Source organism: Chelmon rostratus, chromosome 18, assembly GCF_017976325.1.
Source record: "Chelmon rostratus isolate fCheRos1 chromosome 18, fCheRos1.pri, whole genome shotgun sequence".
Lineage (NCBI taxonomy): Eukaryota > Metazoa > Chordata > Actinopteri > Chaetodontiformes > Chaetodontidae > Chelmon > Chelmon rostratus.
Genome location: NC_055675.1, coordinates 8,849,146 through 8,874,620, shown reverse-complemented (window position 1 = coordinate 8,874,620; position 25,475 = coordinate 8,849,146). Strand labels below are relative to the sequence as shown.

General features: G+C 41.5%; 1 protein-coding gene across 1 annotated transcript in view; it reads left to right on the top strand.

Moving 5' to 3' along the window:
- The window catches only part of LOC121622182 (MAM domain-containing glycosylphosphatidylinositol anchor protein 2-like), a 162,344-nt gene that overhangs the window by 112,219 nt on the left and 24,650 nt on the right, over nt 1–25,475 (top strand). Inside the window, exons 10-11 of the mRNA XM_041959068.1 lie at nt 9,702–9,974; nt 19,831–19,979. Coding sequence (XP_041815002.1) covers nt 9,702–9,974; nt 19,831–19,979 — 422 coding nt within the window. The remainder of the gene's footprint in view (nt 1–9,701; nt 9,975–19,830; nt 19,980–25,475) is intronic.

The following is a 25,475-nucleotide window of genomic DNA, read 5'->3' as shown; positions in this document are numbered from 1 at the left end:
TTTCCTTTTTGAAGGCTGTAAAATTAGTCCCTTCCCCTGGTACCCTCAGCCAGGTCTGAGAGGAAACCGCACTCCACCTCTTACACCGAGGGGAGGACTGTATCTGCTGAGTGTGAACTGAGCAGAACTAATATTAACAGAGGCACAAAGCTTGAGATACTGATGTCTGCACTTATTATGCTTTGTCTGTGCATTTTTGTGTGTGTGTCTGTGTGTGCATGTGAGAGTGTGTCAGAGAAGACCCAAAGACTGTGTGCCATATCCCCAGGCCTAAGACCCCCTGTCACTGCAGCTCATTGAGGAACCCCTTCCACTCCTTAAGATGTGACATTCAAAGATGGCTTAACGGCTAATTAGCGAGCGGCTAATTTATTCCCACTAGTATTCATTTTGTATTCATTTATGGAGATTTGAATGGAATATTTCGAATGAACGACGGGGATTCAAAGCGTCGTCGCTCATTCAATGGCTGGGGATGTTTCTCTCCGGCGAGTAAAGACCAGAAGATGGATAGGGAGGAAATGAAAGCGATCCATGTAGGATGCTACCATTCTCTGGCATGTGATTATAGGATATAAAAAAACGAGTGTCATAGCCACACTCCCATTGTTTTCCTCCTGGCCTACTTAGTTAATCCATACATTCTTCCATCTCAATTTACTCTAATCTAGAAAGAACCTGTGCAGCAGTATGTCCTCCCCAAAATATCCAACACCAAGTGTGAACAATAAAGCAGCTAAACCAGGGTTTTGATTCACGATGAACTTGACTTACCCACCACCAATATTTTTATTGATGAGAAACAAGAGCGGCCCCTGTTTTGTTCTTGCCGACAAGGATTAGCGCATAATTCTGCCCTCATTTTTACAAGAGTTTTGAAAGTTTTATTGTGCTCTTTGCTATGGCGTTCACGTTTCGGCTTAGCTGTTACGCACTGTGCTGTGTTAAGAGAATTAATGAAGTTTTGATGTGCTTTGAAGAAGACTGTGTTCAATTTTTGGCTGAATTGATTATGATTATGCAGTGATGACAGCCTCCTATCAAAGGTTAGTGGCTCTGCTACGCACCAATGCTGAGACTAAAAAGTAAACAAAGGATTTAGACTCCACGATGCCCTTCATTAATTAGCAACACTCGGCGGATCTGCTGCCTCTTGGAAAGAGGTTGTGGTGCGTTCGAGACGAATTGTCTCCGTTATGTTAAAATATCTACCACATGTACTGTAGTCCACATTAAATATTAACACACATCCACTGTACATACCACCCCAGCCTCGGCTGCATAAAAAGAGTTGAAGAATGGATGACGCTGCTCCGCCCTCTGCTCCCTCTCAGCGGAGAGCAGTTTGCTGCCACAAGCAGCAATAGGTCACAGTGATCTTGCCTACCATTTGGAAAGCAGCAGGGGCACATGCTGTATTCTGTGCACAGTTTTTCTCAGGGCAGCACAATTAGAGTAGGAAAAAAGCAAATAAGCACAAACTGTCCAGAAGCTTTTTTTGTCAGCAGCGACAATTACGCAGCAATTATGAAAATATCTTCTTTTCTCCCTCCTGTGTTTGCAGCAACATCACGTGCTACAGCTTCATCTGCAAACCAGTGACAAATAATAAAAAAAAAGATAGCACATTTAAAAAGGGTCTGCCCAGACTTTTTAGGATTTAGTTGAGAGTTCTCATAGAGGATTAAGAGCATTAAATGTCCTCAATCCTCCTTCAGTCTTATTCATATAATAAAAACTTTGGATATTTCATAGAGTACATGAAACTATTCAAGATGTATATGTAATTTATCATGTGTAATTACTTTGTGATATTAGGCATGAAAGATAAATATACAGAGTAGATTGTTTATTGTTCATTATTTCATCATGAAGACATCATTATGAAAGATATACAGTCATGCCCCAGTCCTGCCTCAGCACCATCAGGCCTGCTGGAGATAATTTGCAGCCGTTCTGGCTGATGTGTCAATGTCCACCGGGCGTGTTCTTTCATAAGTTTCTCCCTTTTCTCTGCTTCGCTGTCTTTAGGCGCTGGATCTGTTTTTGCGAGAGCAGCTCACGTCTATGACGCATTAAATTCTTTTGAGTGTACATAAAACGCTTAGATTTATTTACAGTTAGCATCAATATTTAATATTTAATTACTCTGGTTTTATCTTTTCACAGTGAGTTATTTATCTACACAGGCTTGCAGCACTTACATGCATTTCTGCTGTGCAAAGACAGAATTCTTTTATCTCCTTCCCACTATCTGGCTGCAGTAGCTGTTTGTGTGGCAAAATTTTCAAGATCTCCGATGCTTATCTGTTTGATGATCTGCAGGATATTAAATTATTAAAATTATTACCATTCTTCACAATCTCCAGCTGATTTTAATCTGATTTATCAACATAAAACACATCTTGCCAGCTATGTTATATAATGTGTATTTGATTGTTAATAAAACTCTACAACTAATAGAACTTCTGATAGCATATTTTTAAATACACACAATAAAACGCAAATGCCAACACATTCTATGACTATTATAAACATAATATGACCAGCTGATCCCTGCGCTCTGTGGGCAGAGAGCTGATCTAAATAGCATCAATTTAAACAGAAGTGGATGTCTGTCAGACTGCTGTAGAAGAAAATCTCTCACTGGTTTGAGAATGAAATGTGGGTGCAAGGTGATCACAAGCAGCAGATGTTGACCTACACAAGTTTAGTTTAATTAATTTATTTATTTGTAAGGGAAAAGTATAGAAAAACATTGGCAGTTGCACACGTGCATGGCCAAAGCTAATTTCCAGCACCAGTCCCTTGATGGCCAGTGAGAGTTCAAACAATCATTAATTAATCAACGTGACACCACAAAGGAAGTGGAAAGACAAATAACAGAGTTAGAACACTTCCTTGTTCCCGAAACGCATACGGTCAATAAAAGAGCTAGTTTTTTGTCGTTGTATGTCACTTTCCCTCCAAATTCTGTGACAAAGGGGAATGCTACACTATTCAGGAGAACGTGCCCAGGAAATACAGACAAGACAAGAAGCTATGCTGTAGCACAGAAACCAGTGAAATACAGCATCTGTTAGCACGTCGTCATAGACGAGCTGCAGACGTTTGTTCGGTGTTTGTGGAACACACTGGAATGTAGAGGAGGAGGGAAGTCAAGATGTCTCCTACAAAGTCTTCCTCAGTCAGAAAACAAATCAAATTTGATCAAGAGTAATCATAAAGATGAGAAGAGAGAGGAGATGTTGAAAATAAGAATAAGAAGAACGTGTGGAATGTAAAAACTGTTCGGTGTGTTAAATCAGAAACTGCCCGGTTGTCTGGCATAACTGATGATCTCACAGGGGGAGAGGCAGAAAAAGGACCTTCAGACTATAAATTCAGGTGGCCTTAAGTATCCACTGCATGTACAATGAACAGTAAAATTCCAAAGCCTGCGGTTTCATATTCATAATATATTCTTTAATTATTTATATTCCTAGTCATCATGACCCAGTTAAATCCAGAGCTATACAGTGCAATGTGAAAGCAAACCTTTCACTGTATTTTCAAGAAGCAAACATATAACTCCTGTGAAGGTCCGCAACCTTTAAACGACCCTTTCTCAGAGTGGAGGTCAACATCATGGGTGCTTTTGGTCAAGATATTTCTCCTCTGACACCCAACCAGGAAAGGTCTTCTTCCATCACACACTGCTGCCCTCCCCTCACCCACTCTGTCTCAGTGCCAGTGGACAGCGGTCGCTTACAGCGAACGATTGCTGTTAGTGACACTCAGATGGAGAAGACATGCCTCAGCAGGACACTGAGACTCCATGGCCTCAGGTGAAAGACACATGCCATTAAAATCTCTTCCTTTTCTCAGATAGATTCGCCTTGGCATGCGGTTGCATCATAAGATGACACGTAGTACAAGACACCTACTGCAGCACGTCAGTTCACTCCTGATAGTTCTCTTCCTTTCAACACAAGTATTCTGAATGAATGCAATTATTTCTCATTATGTAGTGTTATTTTAATAAAGCACATCTCCTGCGCTACTGTTCTTGATGTCATACAACACTTTCATCTGTTCGCCATTTTCAAAGCAGAGCACATAATGAAGAGAGTTATTAGGGCTTTGGTGTTGATAAATCAATCATTTTGCCATGTTCTCACTTCAGAGCCCGTTCTTCTCCTCGTCAGACTGCTGTTACTTATTAATAGTTAGCATCAAAGCCCAACTTTAAAGAGCACAAACAATCCATACTTGAGTTGTTAGTGCTTAGAAACAATTTGAGTATACTGGGGAATGTGTCCACCCAGTATACGCATCAATACACACTGCTGACTCTGTTGCGTTTGCCAAATACACAGACCTCTGCTCGTCTTTCTGATCTTGAGAATTTACTTTATTAACACGATCCAACCCTGCTTTTGTTGTTTGCTCAGTGCGACTGTCGGTATGCCCCCTCCCCTCTTTCTCTTGGCCTGTCTCATGGTGTGTAAGCACAAGCCAATCCCTCTGAGATGCTTTTCTCGCCTGCATTTCCAGGTCCCACTGTGAGCCACCCGCCTTTGGTGGTGAGCCATGTGCAAAGCCGCGTTTAGTAACTTGATCAAGGGACCGAGGTACAGTCCTCTGAAGCAAAGAGCATTAGAGGCGTGAAGGAACGACTCTGGCAAGTCAACAGCTTTGATATGTAAAAACCTGCATCTGCTGGCTGGCAGAGGCAACGCCAGGAGGAGAGGTAGAGGGAATGGAAGACGTATGCCTTTAGAGTCGACGCTCTAATAGAATTGCAAACGCCAAATCCCAAGCTGTGACACCCTAATGTTCTTAGTCAAACTGACTTGGCATGATCCAGGGGCTAGAGAGAGGGAGTGAAGAAACAGAGAGAAATAGAGAGAAGAAGGAGGTATAGAGTGGTCTCCTGTCCTAGATACTACTGTCTGTCAGAGTGAGAGTTATCAAGCTCTACTTCAGCCCAGATGCACAGGAATCTTTTATCCAGGCTTCCCTTCTGTTCCTCCTCACATCATCCGTGACACCTGCCTGATGCAAGCGTGCGATTGTCCCCCTGAGCGAGCAACTCGCTATCTTACATACATCAAAAAGACACCAGGATAAAGAGCTACCGTCTGGGCCAAAGTAATGGGCAGAATTACACGATTATTGTTTTTAATTAATTTTCCTTTCTGCATCAAGAAGGCCTGCAATGCTGGCCCCTGAGGCCCGCTCTAATGTGAATCATATTAAAGCGATTCACATTAGCCTAACGCCAGCAAATTAATCTTTTGCATTACAGCAGGGCTCACACACCGCATTTGGGGATGAAATTTTAATAACCTTTTTTTTTTAGGGAACAATATTGAATTGATCAGCCGTATCAAATCCACACCAGAAAAGGTCAGGGAATATGTAGGTTGTAAACAGAAGCGTGCACAGAGCTTAGACAGAATAATTCATAACTTGGTCAATGACGGAGCTAAACCCATTAGCGGATCACCAGGCCATTCCTTGCAATGAAGACTCTCCACTGATTATCATTAAGTGTATATTTAAGTTTATAAATTAGGCCTAAGTTTTAAAAACAATATGGTAATGTGGATGGTGTTTAAGATCATTGTTTGATTGCAGCGACTGTAGCGTGAGGAAAAGAGGGTGTGTTGATGCCGAGCAGCGTTTCCCTACATTATTCAACACAGGGACTCATTATGAGTCAGTTAAATCAGGGTTATCATTTCATATTCTGTATATATCTGTTTGAATTCCTAATGAATGTTATTTCCTCTATCAAGAGTTGATAGTGAAGCATGATCTGCTACAAAGGTTATTCTCCCACAAGAGTGTTTTTGCTTCCATCCTAAAACAAGGCCTTTGTTTCTTTTATACTCCCACGTGCAGCTGCTGAAGGCTGCTGAAGGCTGAAAACGTGACATATTTCTGAATGGAGCGCTGGCATGTCACATGTTAATCCGCATGTGTCAGCAGACATTAGATAAATGGATGTATCAAGAAGGTGCACTGATGTGACACCAGCCGTCCTGCAGTGGTGGAAAGAAGCTAAGCGCATTTGCTCGAGCGCTTTTGAGCTGTTTGTATTGTCAGTTTGTACTCTTTATACTTGTGCATTTCAGATGGAGATATTGTACTTTTTATTCCACAAACACATGACATAGAACACAGCACACTGTAAAATACCTTGCAAAAAGCAGTGTTTAGTTGAGGCCACTTTTTGTATTTTCGATGTGATTTGCTAGCCGTTCCACCAGAGAGTGATTTCTTCTCTAAACTTCTCAGATTATTTTATTTAAATAACTGTATGAGGCCCACAGAGGCTAAATGATCTGATTTTTTCACATCAAAGCAAAGATTTAACCCAAAGTCCAAAAACTAAAGAGAAATTTGTGTATCAGAACTCAGTTTTTTCCTCATCCCCTCCATCAATCATCTCACACACACACACATGGTTTGACCCATTGGAGGCGGTGCAGTCCCCACAGTAGGTAATATCAGAGATGAGCCTTTATTTCTAGTTTCCTCTGTTCCCCAGTTAATGCAAACTCAAAACGTAAATTCAGGATAATATCTACTTCCACAGCACTAATTTCATCAGTGCATGACTCATATCAGGCATTTCAGGCAGGTCACTAGGACTTTAAGCCAACACCTCCTCCACAATACTCACATTTAAAGTCTCAAAGCCTTTCCTTTAAAGGCTTTTAACGTGAAAAGACATGCGTTGAGTAAAAAGTGTTTGGTGGGATTAGAGTATGAAAACATTATTTCAGAGCAGCAGAGTGGTGAGTATAACATGATGGAACTAATGCTACAGAAATGTACATGATACTGTATATAGAAGGACTGCAGTCATATACACGCTTCTTGTGCACGTGACTGTACAGAACAATCTACGCTTGCGGGCTTGCCCACAGGAGCTGCGTGTCCTTCTCTTGATGCACTCACCCGAAGCACATGGAAGACAAATGAAACCCATTTTGACTGAAGCTGAAGTTTATTATAAACCAGTCAAGCGGTATTTCAGCAATGCAAGTGCACACAAATTCGCCTCAGCTTCCCACATACACGCAGAAACACACATATTTCCCTCATGTATACCCGTGTCTTTGTGCTGTCCACTTCCCTGTATATGACAGTCCATATGAGCCGCTGGGAAAAGGCCTCTGTGCCCCTAAATGTTGTTTTTTACCACATTACTGTCAAGGTATCCACCGGTGACTGATGATGGATTACATCTTAGCCTGTGCTCACGGCTTCCCCTCAGCCTGTGACTTACAGCAACTCCGAGCCCTCGCCGCCCTCGTTGCTACACTAACCGTGGAGAGCACTGCTCAGGGAATATCACAGAGGACCTTTTAGCTCCTTTCTCCTCATGTTCGCTGGGCAGCTGTTTCACAGGAGATGCACAGGGGGGAGATGAGGCATGTGCCCTTGTTTAAAGGATGTTTTGGTTATATAAGAGAGGGTTTTTTTTTTTTTTTTCAGACCCCAAACCCTGTCTTCATTTGTCTTTCTGTGTCGATGGAAACGCACTTACTGCAATTTGGTCTAGTGCCACTCAGGGAGGCTGTGGAGCTGGGCTGTGATTCACCGCCGCACACAAACCTACAATTTTAATGTGATAAGTAGAGATTCAGACCCTTCTTTTAGAGTCAGAGATAAGGCATTGGGTTTGGGTAAAAGCCCAGGCATGGCTCATTTGAAGGAGGGAACTGATTGCCGTTTCATTTAGCGGAGGTGAAAGCCACTTTGCTCTCCACCTTGTGAACAGCATCAGGTGAAGGATTCAAACTTTTCTTCCTTTTTCTTTTTCAGTCCAAACTTCCCCAGATTTGTGTTTACTCTTTCTGTCATCTCACATGTTGTGTGTGTTGATTTCTTCTTTTTCACATTTCATCCAGTCATTATCCAATCTGATGGCGTGACATTGATCACAGCAGCTGCTTTGTGACAGTTTCTTTGTGTATGTTGTGTGATGATTGGTATCGAGGGCGAGGAAGTAAAATGGTATTATTTATATTTTTTTTGCAAACAGTGTGATGTTTAGAGCCCGCGCTTCTCAGTGCGCCTCTGTGGCCCTGCTCTCCAGGCTGGGCTGAGGGTAACTCAGTTATGTGCAGCAGAAAAACAAATGAAAGTTAGCTACTCGAAGAACTCAGCAAAAATGTTCTGGAAGGCAGGCGAGTATTTATTAGATTCCTTAAAGAGATTTAGCTTGTAAGCGTTTTGCATCTTCCACATCTTTTTAAAAAATGGCTGATTAAGGTTGTAGATAATGACATTAATAGTGTTATGAAAATCATGCCGTAAATTTTAATAAACTGTTCATTTAATTGCATATCCTATCAAGTTTAGAAGGCTCAGTAATTAGATTATATTATCGTGTGTGAATAATGTAGAAGATTATGTTGCAGATTACAGTTTCAATCAGGTAATCGGTGATCTGTAACATATTACATTTTAAACAGTAACATCCCCAGCCCTGGCTACAGCTCTCCGCCTTTCCTTTATTCTGTCAGGAATTATGCAAATTTCAGGCAATTAAGGGTCTCTGTGTCATTCTGTCTCTTCTCCTCAGCATTTGCTGTTGATTTTCAAGCCCCGCCAATGAATTTTGTCAGGAGTCAGTATGAGCATGTCAAGAGCAAAGATGCTTAAGACGGGGACATTATTCATAGCCATTTCAACGCGTTTGCACGCACAAGCATTTACACACATTCTGTCCTCATGTAAAACCTCCACACACGTTTTGTCACTGTGCACATAATCTAACGCACATTTAACAGAGGCTAAAATCTGAGATCACACACATTGCAGGGGGAGGGTCCGGGTTGCACCGGGGTTAACCTCACTTCGCTCTGAGATGCTTTGGCTGAATAATTCACTGGCAGGTTGTCTCCGTAGGAAGAGGTGAAGCCTTTCAGATACTCAAATAAGTTATTAATTTTCCATTTTGAAAGCTTGAGGTGCACTTCATCATCCTGTTAACAATTTTCCGTGAAGCGTGACTGATTTCATTCAGAACGTTGTTCTAGTTTTTCTGTGAAATTGATCTTCCTGCACCCTGTTGCCGCTGTCCCCACAATTGTTTTCAGTCGTATTTCATTTATTGACTTCGCAGTGCCGATTATTTAAAGTTTACTTAAATATGCTTAAAGCTCATTCTTTTTTTCCCCACGTGTTACAATATTAGACTGTCCTGTAAAATGTTTCTCTTCTTCTTATTGTCTGTGCATGATCTAAACTCTGTATAACTTTGCTGTCATTCAAAAAGCTGCCATTCTCTCTCCAGCTTTGTGCTTCTTAGTTCTTCAGTGAGCTTCGGTACATTGCTGAAAGCCTTTTTTCTTTTTCTTTTCACACTTTCTTAACATGTCCTTGTCTAGATTTTTAGATATATTTTTAATCTCACACCAAACTCTTGTGGACTTTGTATTCTGACTGTCTTGTCTGTCTTGAGGATATTTTTTCTCTGTAACTATCTCTGGAGGTCAGAGGCTGAGACTGCCCTCACCTGAACAGTGTCTGTCTTGTTTGGCTGTCTGAGCACCTTCCTCCCACTCATTCTCTTTTTCTTTCCTTTGCCCTCAGTATCCAAGCCTCTTTTTTTGTCCACGGCACTAACATCCTGACACACTTTCCTCTCCCTGTCAAATGTCATCTGAACTCATCTGAGCCGTTTGTCTCCCACCCAGACCCTCCGACGGTGGAGCCGGTTTACATGGAGATGCGTCAGGGCCTGGGGAGGCCCGTGGTGATGACGTGCAGGGTGCTGCGAGCACACCCTTCCCGCGTGCTGCGATTCGAGTGGCTTCTATCAAACCGGCTGCTGCACGCCGGAGCCTTCGACGCCCAGAGAGACGAGACAGAGTACACCATCCGCAGTCTGAATCGAGACGGCTGGGGGGAGTACACCTGTAACGTCATCAACGAGGCCGGAGCAGGCAAATGCACCTTCCAGGTCACAGGTAAAGAGTGCCTGTCATCTAAGAACTGTCTTTTGCGTAAAATTGTTCAGATTTTTTAAACATTATGTTCTTGATTCCAGCTACTCATTTCCAGCTGGCGATTGTTGATTATGCCGATGGAAATGACGGCTGTTGCTAGGAGATTTTTTTCAGCTGTAGCTTGCTAGCTAATTAAACATTAGCTCTATGAGTTGGTTGAAAACACTGTCTCTGGCTGGCTGGTAAATGTTTCAAGCTGACCCCTTTCAAAACAGCAACCCTGCATAAAGGTGTCATACTAAAAGACTGAGGCTAAAGCTGCACTGCCCTGGCAAAAAATTCCCACTCTTTGACAGTGTAGCCAGGTTGGTTTGATGTTTTCCAGTTCAATAATTGCTCAAAATCTGCCCAAATCGCTCAAAAACAAACCCCCAAATATTACCTCTAACAGTAGCAGCAGTATCGTGGTTCCTCACAGTTTGTTAATATGACATAATCATAAATGAACAATTCAAGTGTTCACAAATGAGCGAGAAAGAAAGAGAATGAAGCACATGCAATCAAAAAGACAAACAAATAATGTTAAAATGTTGCGAGCCTCGAGGTTTCTGTTACAATGAAAATACAGATTTGCAGTAACACTACAGCTCACGTGTGTTTGTAGAGTAAGCTGCGGTGGGTGGTGATGATGGTAACTCTTCGCTTCTCTCAACAGAATGACTAAGAGTTATGTCATATCAAAGACTGGATGTGTTTGCATAACTAAGGACTTAAACCTATGAGAAAATGACTCTACTACTCACTGGATTTATTACCCTAGTAAACATTTTCCAAAGAGTTTATGGTCTCAAGTCTTCTTTAATACAGCACGATGTTCATATTGTGAATTAGGGTCCCATTGAAAGTGAAATAGACGATAAAGCAGTCTGGCTACCTTCTGATTGACGAGCCACCGCCACAGGTGAGAGGTGTAGCAATGTGTTTGCACGGCGTCTCCACCCTCTCATCCAAATAAGGTCACCTCTGGCCCAAAAAACCAAGATGGCGACGGCCATGTATTCAGAGAGTTCTTCCACAAACCATGGATGCCGCTGATTTACATATTGTAAGATGTAGATGTTGTATGTGTATTGGTGTTAATGGTCAGGTATCCAGAAGGAGCAGGAGTAAGAAAACAGTCCCACACAGAGCTATTTACAGTTACACACCACACACATACTATATTTCACTCTAAAGTACATATTAGTTATATAAAATTACCAAAAAAGTCAGTGTTTTTCATTCACCTTGAAGTTGCATTTGATGGCAGCCATTTTGCGGCCACACATCTACATGTCTCCACCAACTTCTTCGGTGTGCACTCACTCCAGTTCATAATTAGACTCTTCACTGAGACAGCTGAGATTGCCACCTCAAACATATAACGGTCTTGTCACGCTGTGTTTTATGCGCATGAGTGTCTCTGCGAATGAAAGACAATTAATTTAAAAGAAGACGGAAAAAAAATCCTAGATCGTCAGTCTGAATGGGACCCGTCAATCATGGCGGCTTTTCCTCTGTCTCACATAGTGAACCTGTTCTTCAGATAATACGCACTTACCTCCTCACTGCTTCTTTTCCAGAGATTGCCTCTTTCTTTTTCATCAAGAGTTGCAAGTGTCCATCTCCTAGTTGGTTGTTATGACAGGACCAAATTAGTTTGGCTGCTCTGAGTGACCGCAGGAACTCTGTCCAAGGTTTCAATCTCCTAGACCTCCCATTAGAGGCAGGAGCTGCAGGGTCACAGGAGGAGCATTTGTCACTTTGATCCTCTGCCACTTAGCTCACTCTCCTCTTTGATACTGTCTATTTCTCTCCATCTATTGCTGTCCTTTAAGCGTTTCTGCACCGATTTTTCTGCCTCCTCTTCACTCTTTCTTTCTCTCTTTTACCATGTTTTCTTTCCCTCATTCTCCATCTTTATCATTTCAAATGTCTTCCTATTGTCCTCCCTCTCTCCAGGCAAACTGGAAAGGGATGGACACCCTCCCTCCCCTTGTGTGTGTCATAAATCAGTCCTCCCCGGTGAAACAGGTAGAGCAGAGAAAAAGAAGCACATAGTCCCCTCCAGCCATTTGTTTTTCTCAACAGAGCTGGGGTTTGCCTGCTATTGCCCCCTCTTCCTACCTCCACTCCCCTGACTTCCCTTTCAACCCCCATCCCTCCTTCCCTCTCTCTCTCCTGCCATCGCTCCATTCCTCCCGCCCAGTGCTCCAGATTCCCACCATCTGGACTCAGTGGTTGCCAAAGGTATGGAGGCTCTTTTAGTAACCCCCTGAGTGCAAGAGCATGGTGCAGAAAATCCACTTTGGTTCCTCCCATCATCCATGAAATCTGGCATGTCCCAGTCCCTTAACTCCAGCTCTTATTCTTCAAGATTTCTCTTATTTTATCCTGAAACTCAGAAGCCACAATATGAGATCAACACTATTCTCCAGCGTGGCTGAAATAAATGATCTACTGCAGAGAAAGTGCATATCAGCTTCTCTCTGACTTACGAGCCCACACGTGAGATGAAGCTCATGAAATATTTGTTATGGTTCATGCAGTAAGGTAGGATCTTGGTTTGCTCGCTTTACAGAGTGAAGACAGGTAGACACCTAATATTCCCTCACCGCTCTCTCCCCGAATTCCTGCTGGGCTGTGTTGATGTGTAATAAACATATCACTCAGTTTTTGCCTAACACCACAGTGGCTCGATTAAACTGGCAGTTCCTGTCAACCTAACATGCAAAACATACATGTCACCATGCCGACAGACACATGCAAAGTCGCCAAAGTCGGGCATCAGGCCATTCTGTGGCTTATATAAATACTGTTGCCTCAAAAAGTGCATCGTGCCAGGGGAGAGTGTGTGTGCATGTGCATGGATGCCCATGTGCCAAGCCATTGGGACATCTGTGGAGACGGTGACTTGGCTGTAATGGCCAAGTTGGCCATTAAATTGTGCCACGGGAGAGACCCCTCAGAGGGATGTAATGTGTACCACTGAGCTTTGGCTCAGGCTTTCTGTCATGGGAACTCAAAAATGCTGATATCATGCTCCTCTGAAGGGTTGGGAAAGTTAGAATAAAGAAAAAAATCTATAAAAAATAAAATCTTTTCCTCTTTGATTTCATTCCAGTCTGATGCAGACGGTGATTTATGCATTTTCTGTACATCCTGTCCTCAGGCTGCAAATGTGTACTGACGAAGCAGCGGTAGGGTGAAACACGGGTCACCAAATACACAGACATGGCATTTAAACATGTCTTCCATCAATTTAGTATTGCGCCTCACACAGTTTGGGGGACTTTATGGGGTACACCCCTAAAAGCCATGGTCCTACATAGCCCACAATGCAACTCAGTAGATATAGCGACTCACTATAGACCCCCTATAACTCCTAAATACCCCCTTCTTTCAAAGCTCCCGCATGGAACGCAGGGTTTCTTTTAACATTTTCAAGCCCAAGCTGAGACAGCTGTTTTCACATAAGGACTAACCCTGACCTGTAAACTGAACCTAATGTGTGAAATCAGTGGACTGCCCCTTTAAGGCATTTGATTCACTGCAAAGCTAAAATTTACAATGAAACGACTAATTCTGCAGATCTAGTCCACGCTTCTCTGTCTTCCTCTACTGCGTCTCGTCTCCCACAGTGCAGTTTTGCTGGAATTCCGAAATTCACAAAGAAAAGGCCAACAATGTTTCTCATTTCTCCCGCGTTTAATTCCTGTTCTTGGCAGTGTGTCATGAATTAGCACACAAAAAAAATTCTCTGGGACAATGTTCGGATATTCATTGTCTGTGTTTTGGCAAGTTTGCTCACAAAATGAATTCAGATTCTACATAATGATGTGCTTGCATGGTCCCAGTTTCCCTTTTTATTGTAGCCATTGTCCCTAATGATGCAGCAATCACATTGAGGGACACGGTGCCCAAAGTTGGCTGCAATGAGTTATCTGCATATGTTTTAGGAGGAAAGTGTATTTATTTTAGTGTGACACACACACCCACACACGCTCCCACTATCTCATACCCTGTTTACCTCCAAGAGTCTATTTCGAGACGTTTTTATTTAATCCATCGGCTGCTTTGAGTAATGTTTTTGTCGTCTTGATTTGTTTTTTGTATGTTTGTTTGGCTCTTTGAGGTGTGTTGTAAATAGGCCTCTTGGGCCTTTTTTTAGCTGGAGTAGAATCATCTGATGGGGTTTATGTGTGTGGTATTTTTGTCTTTATCTTTTTCATATCTTCAAGTTAAAGAAAAAAAGAGCTAAATTGATTTTACCTTCAAACCTGTGCATTCCTCTCTCTCAGGCGTGTGTAAAGCTTATCAGTGCTGGTCTCCAGTGAACATTTGTGCCATGTCATGTTTTTTAGTAACTCAGCCTGCCTTTACAACCTGTGCCCAGTTCACTTGCAGTGACTCCACCCCATAGTAAATGGTGGATGATGATGTTGAATACTTTCCGCAGCTCAAAGACACCACTGACATTGATGGATCCTGTAGGTATTAATGACTGACATTACGTGGGGTGGACAGAAAAGGCAGCATATGAATAATGTTATCTCTGATCAGATGGAAAGTCTGTCAGGTCTGAAGGAAGGACACAATCTATTCTCACCTATTTTTGTGGTCCTGCTTCTTCTATGATATTCATACAATATGCGTGAGTCACTTTAGAGCCGCCTCCCATTTACACTGGCAAAAAAGGCTGAAATCAGAGGTCACAGTGGGTCAAGACAAATGCAATTCAATCCAGTTAATATGATCAATGTTTAGTCTCTGTCTGAGTTGCTTTGTTTGTTTTCTGAAGTGCATTAGGTGAGGTTGGAGGAAGTTGAGGAAGAATTAACTGAATAGTTGTGACTCATTCCAGTTCAGTGCCATTGCCCTTAAAGAAAAAAAAAGCACAGAAAGTATTCTTCCTCTATCCCAGGAGAACACAATCAGACAATTACCACTGAGTCCTCTAATGTCTCTAATGTATTTTCCCTACAGTCAGTTAGCTATTCGTGCGGTGGTGTTGGCTTTGTCCCGGACAGCTGTGCATCCATATGTAGGCGTCATTTCTGCCACAAAAGCCTACAACACACATCAGCCCGGCTCCATACAGCAATGCTTACCATATGGTGGGGCAAAGTGTTTTCTTGAAGAAGAAATCATGTTCATAAACCCTTAAAAAATTAAAAGGAAGTCTGCAAACAAGGTCAACTTCTTGCCTGAAGGGTTTTACTGAGCTGTTATTAGTCATTGCATTGGTTCTGCTGTTATAAACAGGATTTTGAAAAATCAATTAAGCCTTCTGTACTTTATGTTTGATGTCTCCCACCCAGGGTTATCTGTCTCAAGCAGTGTAAGTGGGTTAGGTAACGTGCTTTACCACACATAACGTATTATTCCGAGTGAAGGCCATTTTGCTTCATTGCATTACATTGTGTATTTGAATAAAAGGCAACAATGTTTTGCTGTAAGAGTGGTCTAATAAATTTACTTGTAAAAGATTTTGCTCAAAGTAAGAGTCACAATTGGTGCAATAGGTTCATACTGAACGCTTCAGCTCAGTGAATGTACTGGTTTTATGTCTTCTAAAGGCACAATGCGCTCTTTACATAATAATAATACAGTCCTCTCAGCCATGTGTTCCTGAAGCAAAGTCTGTGTGGGAATCTTTCAAGACAACTTGTGAAAACACACAATGATTTGAGTCAGTTTAATTATCCGTTCCTTCCTGCCTTTGCTCTGCTGCAAATTACAGCCTCTTCATTTCTGTACCAGCCTCACTCTACAGTATAAACTGCATGAACCGCACTGACAGTATCTGCCAGCCTGGCTTATGTAACATTTACTGTACTGTATGCTGTAAACACAGCTGGCTCTATACAAAGAAACACTGCCAAGTCGAGTGCAAACAGTATTTGTCTTCTTTCTTTGTTAGAAAAAGTGTTGTTTTTTTTGTTTGTTTGTTTGTTTTAGGTTGCATAAGAATCTCAGTGAGCCATAGAGGCAGTTTGCGTGATGCATCTTCAGTTATAAAAGGTTCGACTTGCAGTACACTGCTGAAGCCTTCAACATCTTTACCTTATAAGATGTATTTCCTACCTGAACATAGACACATTTAAAAATGAATTACATTGTTTAATTATTAACAGTATTTTCTATTTTCCTTGCTTTTTTGTTTTGTTTTTTTTCTCTCTGAATGATTTTATCTGGCTGATGAATGACTGCTCCTTTCCCTCAGATTACAATATTGTATTTTAAATAGTTTTATTCATGTAAAGGCCAAGTGATCTGCAGTAGGCTGCCCAAAGCATCATTAACCTGATTTATTTCCCAGAATCCACAGCAAAATGCCCTCTGTGCTGATTTTGACTTCTTTTCATGCACGATTATGAAAATTGATCGATTGATTGAAACCAGTCAGAGTTCCTTCCACAAAGGCCCCTCACTAACTGTGAATGATTGCATCTGAAGTGCATGTGTTTACGGCTTATTTGTACAATGCAATCAAAGAAGTTATGAAATTTGCCTGTGCGTTATTGATTGTTTTCCCCTGTCTGTTCTGCAGCATTTGCCTGATATTGTTTTCCTTGTCGAGGTATAGATTTCATCTCAAGATACTTTCGTACTCTTGGCAACTCACATCAGTTACAGCTAATGTTGCGTGATTATACAGCTGTGTGAGCGCTCAGCCAGACTCCTCCAGCACTTCCTCTAACTTCATATGAATTGCCCTTAAAGGACGATATTCAATATTTGTCTTATTTTGAACAAATCCAATGGAGAGACCAAAACCACTGATGTGTTTGTCCATATCTCAGCACTGGTGACTTCATAATCTGTCTGTGGCGCTCAGCCTCAAGCTCATTTGTTGCTATTGAGGACACAGATCACTATACTTAATAATAATGCTATATACTATAGTAATCTACTGGACAATAAACTGAAGTTTTTTGCAAATGTTGCTCAAATAGGACTAAATGCTTTGTTTTGTTGGGAAATACTGTAATGATGGATCAGCCTCTCAGTGATGTGTTTTTGATAGTTGGAGGTTTATGGCACAGAGGAATAAGCTGTCATAGGATCAGTTCATAGTTGGCTTTGGTCTCTTTGTGGGATTTATTAAGAGTAAGAAAAAAATGGACTATCACCAGCATTAAGTCCCGATCACATCAGAAAGTGGCTCAGTGACCTCTCCGAGTTTGCAAGCTTGATAAGTAGTTTGCTAACTAACAGCACAGCAAGTTTGCTGCGTTTATTGAAAGACACATTTTGCACCATTGATTCCAGTCTCATAACTGTCTGCAAACCGTTCCCCTTTTTTGTGGAGCAATTTATGCTCTTAAATAAAAGTGGATGCTGCGACAAAGCTAATGAGATGATTAGATATGCTTCCTTCTTTTTCTATTCTTTTACTCCCAGTTCCCTTCATTATCAGCACTGTGTAGACCAGCCATGTCCAAACTATTCCATAAAGGGCCGTGTGGCTGCAGGTTTTCGTTCCAACCAAGGAGGAGCGCACCAGGCTGGACTCATTTAATCAGCTGATCTCCCCTTTCAGCTGATAACTAAGGGATCCCTTGATGTTGATTGGTTGGCCTGGTGTGCTCCTCCTTGGTTGAAACGAAAACCTGCAGCCACACGGCCCTTTGTGGAATAGTTTGGACATGCCTGGTGTAGACTGTTTGTTATTGACCTATGGCACACGTGTCAGAGTTCACCAAAGTTGAAATCAACCATTTAGATTAATTCATTTCCCTTCAAAATGTCTCAGTCTGAAATGCTGGTTTGACAAATCCCATCCTTGTTTCTTAATAGCATCATATGTAGACTCAAATTAAAGGAAGCAAAATGGTTCAAGGATCTGTTCACACCAAGTAGCCCGCAGGGAGGGACCCGGGAGACCACTAAAACTGTTTAGAAAGCTAACACCCTAATAATTCATCAATAACATAAACTAACTCGACAGGTTTATCTAGTTGCCTGACATACATCAGCTCCTTGCTGCATTTCCACACGGGTACCTCAAATCCCAATGCTGCCTTTGTTTGAGCTAACAATGGCTCCTCTGCTCTCTTTTCCATTGCTATTAATTGTCATCTTTCACTAAACAAGCCCAAATAGCAGAGGGACAGAAGGTGAATTACTGTCTGCCTGGAAGGTCATCCTGTAAGCTTGTTTCTTGATCTTGATTAAAATACCATGTTCTGGGAGCTCTTACTTCAGAAATCGGTTTGCGGACTGTGACTGGAAGGCTGAAAGCTTGGAAGATTCATTCAGTTCATGCCACAATCGCTGTAGAGAAATAAATCCTCACAGATTCCAACAAAGCAAACAGTGTTAGTGAAAGAAAGGCTTTGAGAGGATCTCTGTGGAAGTCCGGTTTCAGCTACATGAAATTATTATTACGGAGGAAGTGATTTGAGTGTACAGGTATCAAGCACTCTGGGTTGGCCTGCCATTGCATGAAAAGAACACTTTTAGATGTAGTTACATTCCTACATGCCAATCTGGTGCACGCATTGATCCAATGCCACAAAGTACTTCACCAAGCATAAGATGAAACTTTTATGATCCTTGAGGAAGAAATTCGTCATAGGAGCAACAAAGAATATCCTACAGAGCGGATAAAAATAGAACAAACAGAATATAGTGAGGATGAAAGACGCTGTACATCTATGTCATGTTTATTCAGCACTCTTTTTGGCTTTTAAGAAGTCTCGCTATGTTAACAAATGAAACATTTACAGCTACACTGCAGTATTAAAGGATGCCGACATTGTGTTAAACCTAAACCACTGCAGCATGGTGCTGGCAAGCAGTTAAAATTTGCTTCTATACTTTTTTCTATTTGCCTGTTTGTTTTGTTTCACACTGGGTTACTGTAACACTGTGCAAATGCTTTTATTTATTTAATTTATTTCTTATTCCAAATCTGCCATATGGTTCACTCTAAATGTGTCAGTGTGTTTGTTAAGCAAAAACATACAGAAAAGAGTGCCATTCTGTAGGTACTGTGAGACACTGGCACTGCTCTCATGGGGCTGGAAGTCTTCGCAGAAGCACAATCTTGTCTTTGTTTTGAGTATTATTTTTAGTTCTCCACTTACAAAAAGATTCCATGGTACGGCTTGGTGTGTTGAGCATGTCATATCTGACACGTTTGTCTGAGCCTGTTAGAGATAATCCAGCTCCAAAGTGATAGCGTTAATGTGAAGTTGCTAAACATGCAACTGCTGCTGTGTAGAAAAGACAAAAGAAAACAAATAAAATAAATAGCGAAACTCAAGTCTCAGGGTATGACATGTTACCATACAGTAACAGCACAAAAACAGTTTTGTTGTGATTCATTCACAAAGCATAATTAGAATTGACTGCTCATTATATTCTTTACGCTCCAAGGTGGACAACCAATACAAGGACGCTTCACAGATTTTACATCACATGTCAAGATCAGGATACTTATAATGGCAGGATCTACTGCCAAGATCTGGAGCTTACCCTGAAATATTTTAATGAGTCTTGGTTAAACAAATGATTGCTATTATTACTTCAAACACACAGTTAAGAACAGCTTTTTTTCATAAATGAATTCATTGAGAAAAAATCTGCGTCAGATCACCTGCAAAATGGATAACATTATGTCACCACCTATACCTCTATAACCCTGATGATGTCATCATTATTTTATTTTTAATATTTCTGCCACAGTTTTTTTTTTTTTTTTTTTTTTTGCTTGAATATCTTTGGAACTGTGGCACCCTTAAATTTCACTATACAGTTTGTAGACTTTGTGTTTTTCATTTTAAATGAGCACTACAGCATTACATCCTTTTATGTGCTTTCTCTCCAGGCAAGGCCTACCCTCCAGAGTTCTACTATGACACCTACAGCCCTCTGTGGCAGAACAGGCCCAGAGTCTATGGCTTCAAGCTCCAGTGGACCCAGATGAACCCCAACGCTGTGGACCGCATCGTCGCCTACAGACTAGGCATCAGACAGGTGGGATGACTCAGAGCTGACAGGAAGGGGCTCTCATGCTTCTCCCTGCTGATTTGTTTTCTTCTCTGTTTAACCTGAGAGTACTTGTGATTTTTTTTAATCCTGAAAAGTTGGCTCCTAGTACAGTTATTGGTATTGGTCAGCCTCTTGTCGACCCTTCTTAAATGAATTAGAGTCATTTTGCGCCACGGGGCAACGAAAGCCTTTTTTATTGCCAGCTTAAGCATGCCGTAGCATTGTGTGCACAGCTTGCACTTGCTGGATGTCCTCCATTTGACAGCGCCACATCTTACGCCGTCGATTCATTGTCTGTCTTATTCTGCAGTTTTTGAGGGTGTGAATGAGCCTCTGAGGGCCGGGCAGGATGACTAAGAACCTGTCAGGGGCAGTCCTTTCAATGAGTTTTGTGGTTTCCACGAATTGCTTCTGTTTTTCGCTCTCCATCAGAGGCTCAGTCAGAGGAGTGGAAGGGAACCCCGCAGAGAGCAAGAGCAAGCGTTGCTCCTGTTTTCCCTGCTTCTCAAGTAAACTCCACAGATGACAGGCTTGCAGCATTGATGGATGGCATGGTTGCATTTTTCTCTTTTTGGCAATCAATTTATACCTCTCTCTCTCTCTCTCCATCTCTCTTTCTCCCCATGGCAGTGTGCACATTTCGTCCTTTTATTTTTCGTATGCACAGCAGCAGGTTTGGCACCACCTTCTATTTTACATAAATTTAGAAATAGTGAACTCGCTCCACAGATGTCAGGTTAGCATTGCTTTTGCGCTGCAGTGCCGAGCCGCCATTTGGGAGGAAAAAAAAAAAACAGCGTATATTTAAAAAAAAAAGAAGAACATGCTGCAATGCTAAATCCATCTCAGTTCTGCTCAGAATTAGCGAGCATACCCTGACAGTTGTGTTTGCAATGAATAATATAATTTCATGTTTGTTTCACACTACACCCTCAAGGAATTGAAGCTTGAAAACACACTCTAAACCAGTTATATTTGTGTAGCCCAATGATTTTTCTGTCAACTATCTCAGTTGGTCTGCTTGGTAATAAATGATGTTGTGCTTGCAGAGCCCCATGTTTGCGCTTGCCAGGCGTTTCTCTGAAAACTTGCCAGGAATATACATTTGCTTTTCCTATTTTCAGCTGGTCCTGCATGCAATTTTTTAACAGATTATTACGTCTGCATCTGTGCTAGAGCAAACCCACGGCAATTCAGAAGTCGCATTAACATTTCAACCTTTTCTGCATTTGTTTATTCAAAAGAGAACAACACTTCCCGAGTGAGTTTAAGCAGACAATCATTGTTTGGGCAAATTAATTTCATTCCACCTGCTTGCCTTGATATCTCAAGGGGCTACATTTTGTGACCATTATTTCCTTCCTGCGAGGCATAACAACCTATCCTCCACTGTCATAGATGAAAGAGATTCTTTGCTGAAGGGAAAATTCACAGATTTTTTCCACAGGATTTACTGCACTATACAGTGTTCCCTCTGTGATTGATTGAATCTGAGCTTTGAGTATTGATATAGACTGATAATAAGATCTTTTTAGATGTCTTCTGGTGAGGACGAGTTGAAACCAGAAGGAGGCAAAAAAAAAAAAGTCAAGGCAATGAGCAAGGAATAAGAGAGAAGAGGAGATAAATGAGTAGGAGGAGAGGCTCCTTTTGTAAATAAATAAATTCAAAGATACCTCCGGACAGACTGTGGAAGATTGGTGCAGTAAAGAAAAGCTTCGGCACGTGGACTACACCACTTCGATCTATTTATAGATCCAGCGGCAGCTCCCCTGCCATTCCCTTGGAATTATCATTTTCTCTCACTGCTTTTGAATTAATACTTAGAGCTGGTGGACCTCATGCCTCTGTAATGGATTGCTTTGTGTTACCGTCCAGTGCCCTTGTGAGAGACGGCCTGGCTGAAGGGGAAGTGGGAATGAAGCTCTAGCTGAAAGGCATGCATGGACGAGAATCACAAAACACAAATCACCACACCTGTCAGGGATGCAATGGGAAGGTGTGACATCTGCCCTTGTTTTGATACCGTAACGGCTACTTCAAAGCCTTCTCTGCTGTCCAAGGGCTTGTTTGCTCATCTCTAACCCCTATCGGATAACTTTCAATCTACATCGTGCCATCTTGGAACTGCTTCTTCACTCCCTTCCTTCCCTTCTCCTCCTCCTCCTCCTCCTCCTCCTCCTCCTCTTCCTCCTCTTTCGTCTTTTCAATTGATCTGTCAAGTCAGGGTGTGCAAGCAGATCAATAGGAGCCATACTAATTACATGCCGGCAATCTACAGTAGATCAACGCACGTCAAACATTACACCATCAGCGTGATTACTTCTCTGTTTCCTTTGATTGCTTTGATCAATCCTGTTGTCTTTTAAAGTTGCCATAAAAACCCCATGAACTGCTGCCACAATCCCATGAAATTAAATCAATATGGCACTCTGCCTCTGTGGGGAAAATGTGGAGAATGAAAAGTAATGGGATGTCAACAGAAACCTTAATTGAGCGCAGACGCAGTGATTCAGTGAACATTAATGGGAATCAAAACAAAGGTGCAAAATCCATAAGCCAATAAGCATGTGTATGATTCAAAACGTCTGAAAAGTTGAATGTTTTTCTCAATCAGCGTCTCAAGTTTGCTTTGATTTGCACATTGAAGCACAGTTCCTTTTTGATATGGTAAAATTGGAGAAGTTATTTACTTCCACTTGTTGTTTGGAGCTTGGGGCGACATTTGCCAAAACTAGCATTTAAGCTCTCTGTCTGCCTGGAGCTTTGGGACATACACACACACACACACACACACACAAACCAGTCCCCTATCAGACCTTCACTTGCTAGCTCAATGTCTTTAAATCTGACACGGGTTTCCAAAATTGATACACAGCTACGCTGATATATATTTTAATACTTCTATTTATGCTCACAGCAACATACAACCACCTTAACATATGCAAAGAAAGTACTGTGCTGTGTGAACTTAGGAACAGTAATGAGGTAAGATATAAACCCCAAGACGTTCTCATTCTCAAAGTAAATTAACAGGGTGCTCCCATTACAATCTGCCATCAAATCCATTTGGAATGATTTCAGGATTTCTATTACACTGGAGTAAAAGGAACATCGGTCAATTAATTGCATTTTATTCTATTAATTTTATAAAGTAACTAGACAATTCCGGCGCCGCCGAAATTTTGACAGTGGCACGAGTGGGCTGCTGGTGTTATCTATACCACTGTTTCTCAAGCCTGGTCCTGGAGTACCACTGCCCTGCATGTTTTAGATGTATCCCTGCTCCAGCACATCTGATTCAAATGAATGGCTCGTTACCAGGCCTCAGCAGAGCCCAGTAACGAGCTGAGCATTTGAATCAGGTGTGTGTGTGTCTTAGGACACTGAATGTGTGTGTGTAACCGACAGTTACACCTGTTGACAGTTAATTCTCCCCTTGAACAGCTACTTTTTCGCTGTCGGTTTCTCCCGAACAACTTGTGATCGTGAGAAAACGGTAGCTGCTATCAAAAAAACGATTAGACTGTGAGAAGCGTAGAAGTCTGGGCCAGATGTACATGTGTTTGGTGTTGAGATATGTTTTAGAAAAATTAATAAATGGTCGATTTAAAAAGACAGACTGCGGCAGGCTGCAAGACACAAAACTGGAGATTGTATCGGCTTACATGGAGCAGCAGAGCAGGGCAGCTGGTGCAAAATCCCTCTTTATTTAAATTTGGTGGGGGCTAACCCTTTAATATTGAAATCAGGGGTGAGAAGAGACGTTTGTCTACAAAAGGATCCAAAAATTATGTGTCTCCTATTTACCGTTTGGAGTTTATGGAAATTAAATGGCTGATGACATCACCCACTCTAGGGGCAGAAATTCTGAGCATTTTTTGAGAAACTTTATGGTCTTCAGATGGCCAGGGATCGAAAACCTTAAGAGATATCAAAAAGTGAGCCAGGTTCATTTTGAGGCGACAAAATTATCTACATTTTAAAGTTGTAATGAAGTCTCTAGGAGAAAGTATGGCAGGGCAAACTTGAAAAACGCTGAAATTTGAGGAAATTTCCCATTCAGCTCTTATGGGACATTTTTAGCAGTTTTTTGCATGGCGAAATTCTGGCGGAATATGAAAAATAAGAAGAAAAAACGCGAGAGATTACAATAGTGGCTCATGCATTGCCTTGTGCCACTAATGACACACAAATATTAGATGTAAAGTGCTAATGTAGACCCACGGGGTGCTTGTTTCATAAAGGTCCCATACTAATGTTTTAGCTAAAGTTTTCTAGAATATAAATCTGTGTATTCAGTATATACAATGTAAGCTAATAGCACACAGTTACAGATGCTTCCAAAATTGAACATTTAACATTGAAAATGGTTGTATAGTTAGATTTGAGTCTGCTCTTTGTTCCCCCCCAGGAAACACCTACACTGTCCAGCTTGTAAAATGGTCAGAGCCGTCAGTTGCGGAGTCACCTTTGCTGTTTTGTTCTTGAACCATACCGCCCCTTAAAACACATTAATTAGGACCAGTGTGTTAAATGTTCTACACACTGGTAGCCACATGGAAAAACAGCTCATGGGCACTTTTACACTACATTTACACCTGGTATTAACCTGGGATCTGTGTCTATAAGAATTATTCAGATAATAAACAATCTGATTTTGCTTTTGTGTTTACACCTTTAATGCATCATTATCATCATTAAGATCGCATCCTCTAGAGCAAAACCTGCATTGAGTTTTGTGATATGTTGAGTCAGGAAAAACTTTGGAAACTTTCTTCATTATTTGTCCCCTCTTGTAAATTCAGCAAATATTATACATGAAGTTATTCCTTTCTCTGTCAGTTTGTCCCAGCGTGTTGCAGTACTGGCGTGTAGGCTACTCTGTGACGAGATGTATTATTTGCCTTGTTAACAGCCGATCAGCTGCACAGATGAGTGCAATGCACACTTATTTCTGACTGTGTATCATTCATTTTCCACCTGTGTTTTTCACGCAGTTCTGTTGAAGAGCACATCTTTTGATGCCTTCGTGGTACAGAACAGATACATAATAGCTAGTTAGAGGTGTGTCTCTTTTAACCTTCTTGCTTGCTCTCTCTCTACATTTTAACAACCCATATTTTATTGAGCAAAAACAAATGTGTGTATGTTATGTTGTGCATAGATGCAAGAAAGTTGTACATGTTGCCTTCATACCTAACTAAGATCTGAAAACAGTGTGAGCCAGACTACCTCCACATGCGCTCAGGCAGATCCCGATCACATTCTGACCACCAATCATTTACACCTTGCATTAACGTGTGTTTTTCCCTATCCGGATAACGTGTCCACCACTCCACAGACATTAACCAGCCAAATACAAATAAAACCGCATGTGTCATTTCTAATACTTCTGTGTGTCTCTGGCTGGAAACAGCAGGTTTACTTTTTTGTCACCATTTGCATGGAAAGGTTGTTTTCACTCTTACTGAAATTATC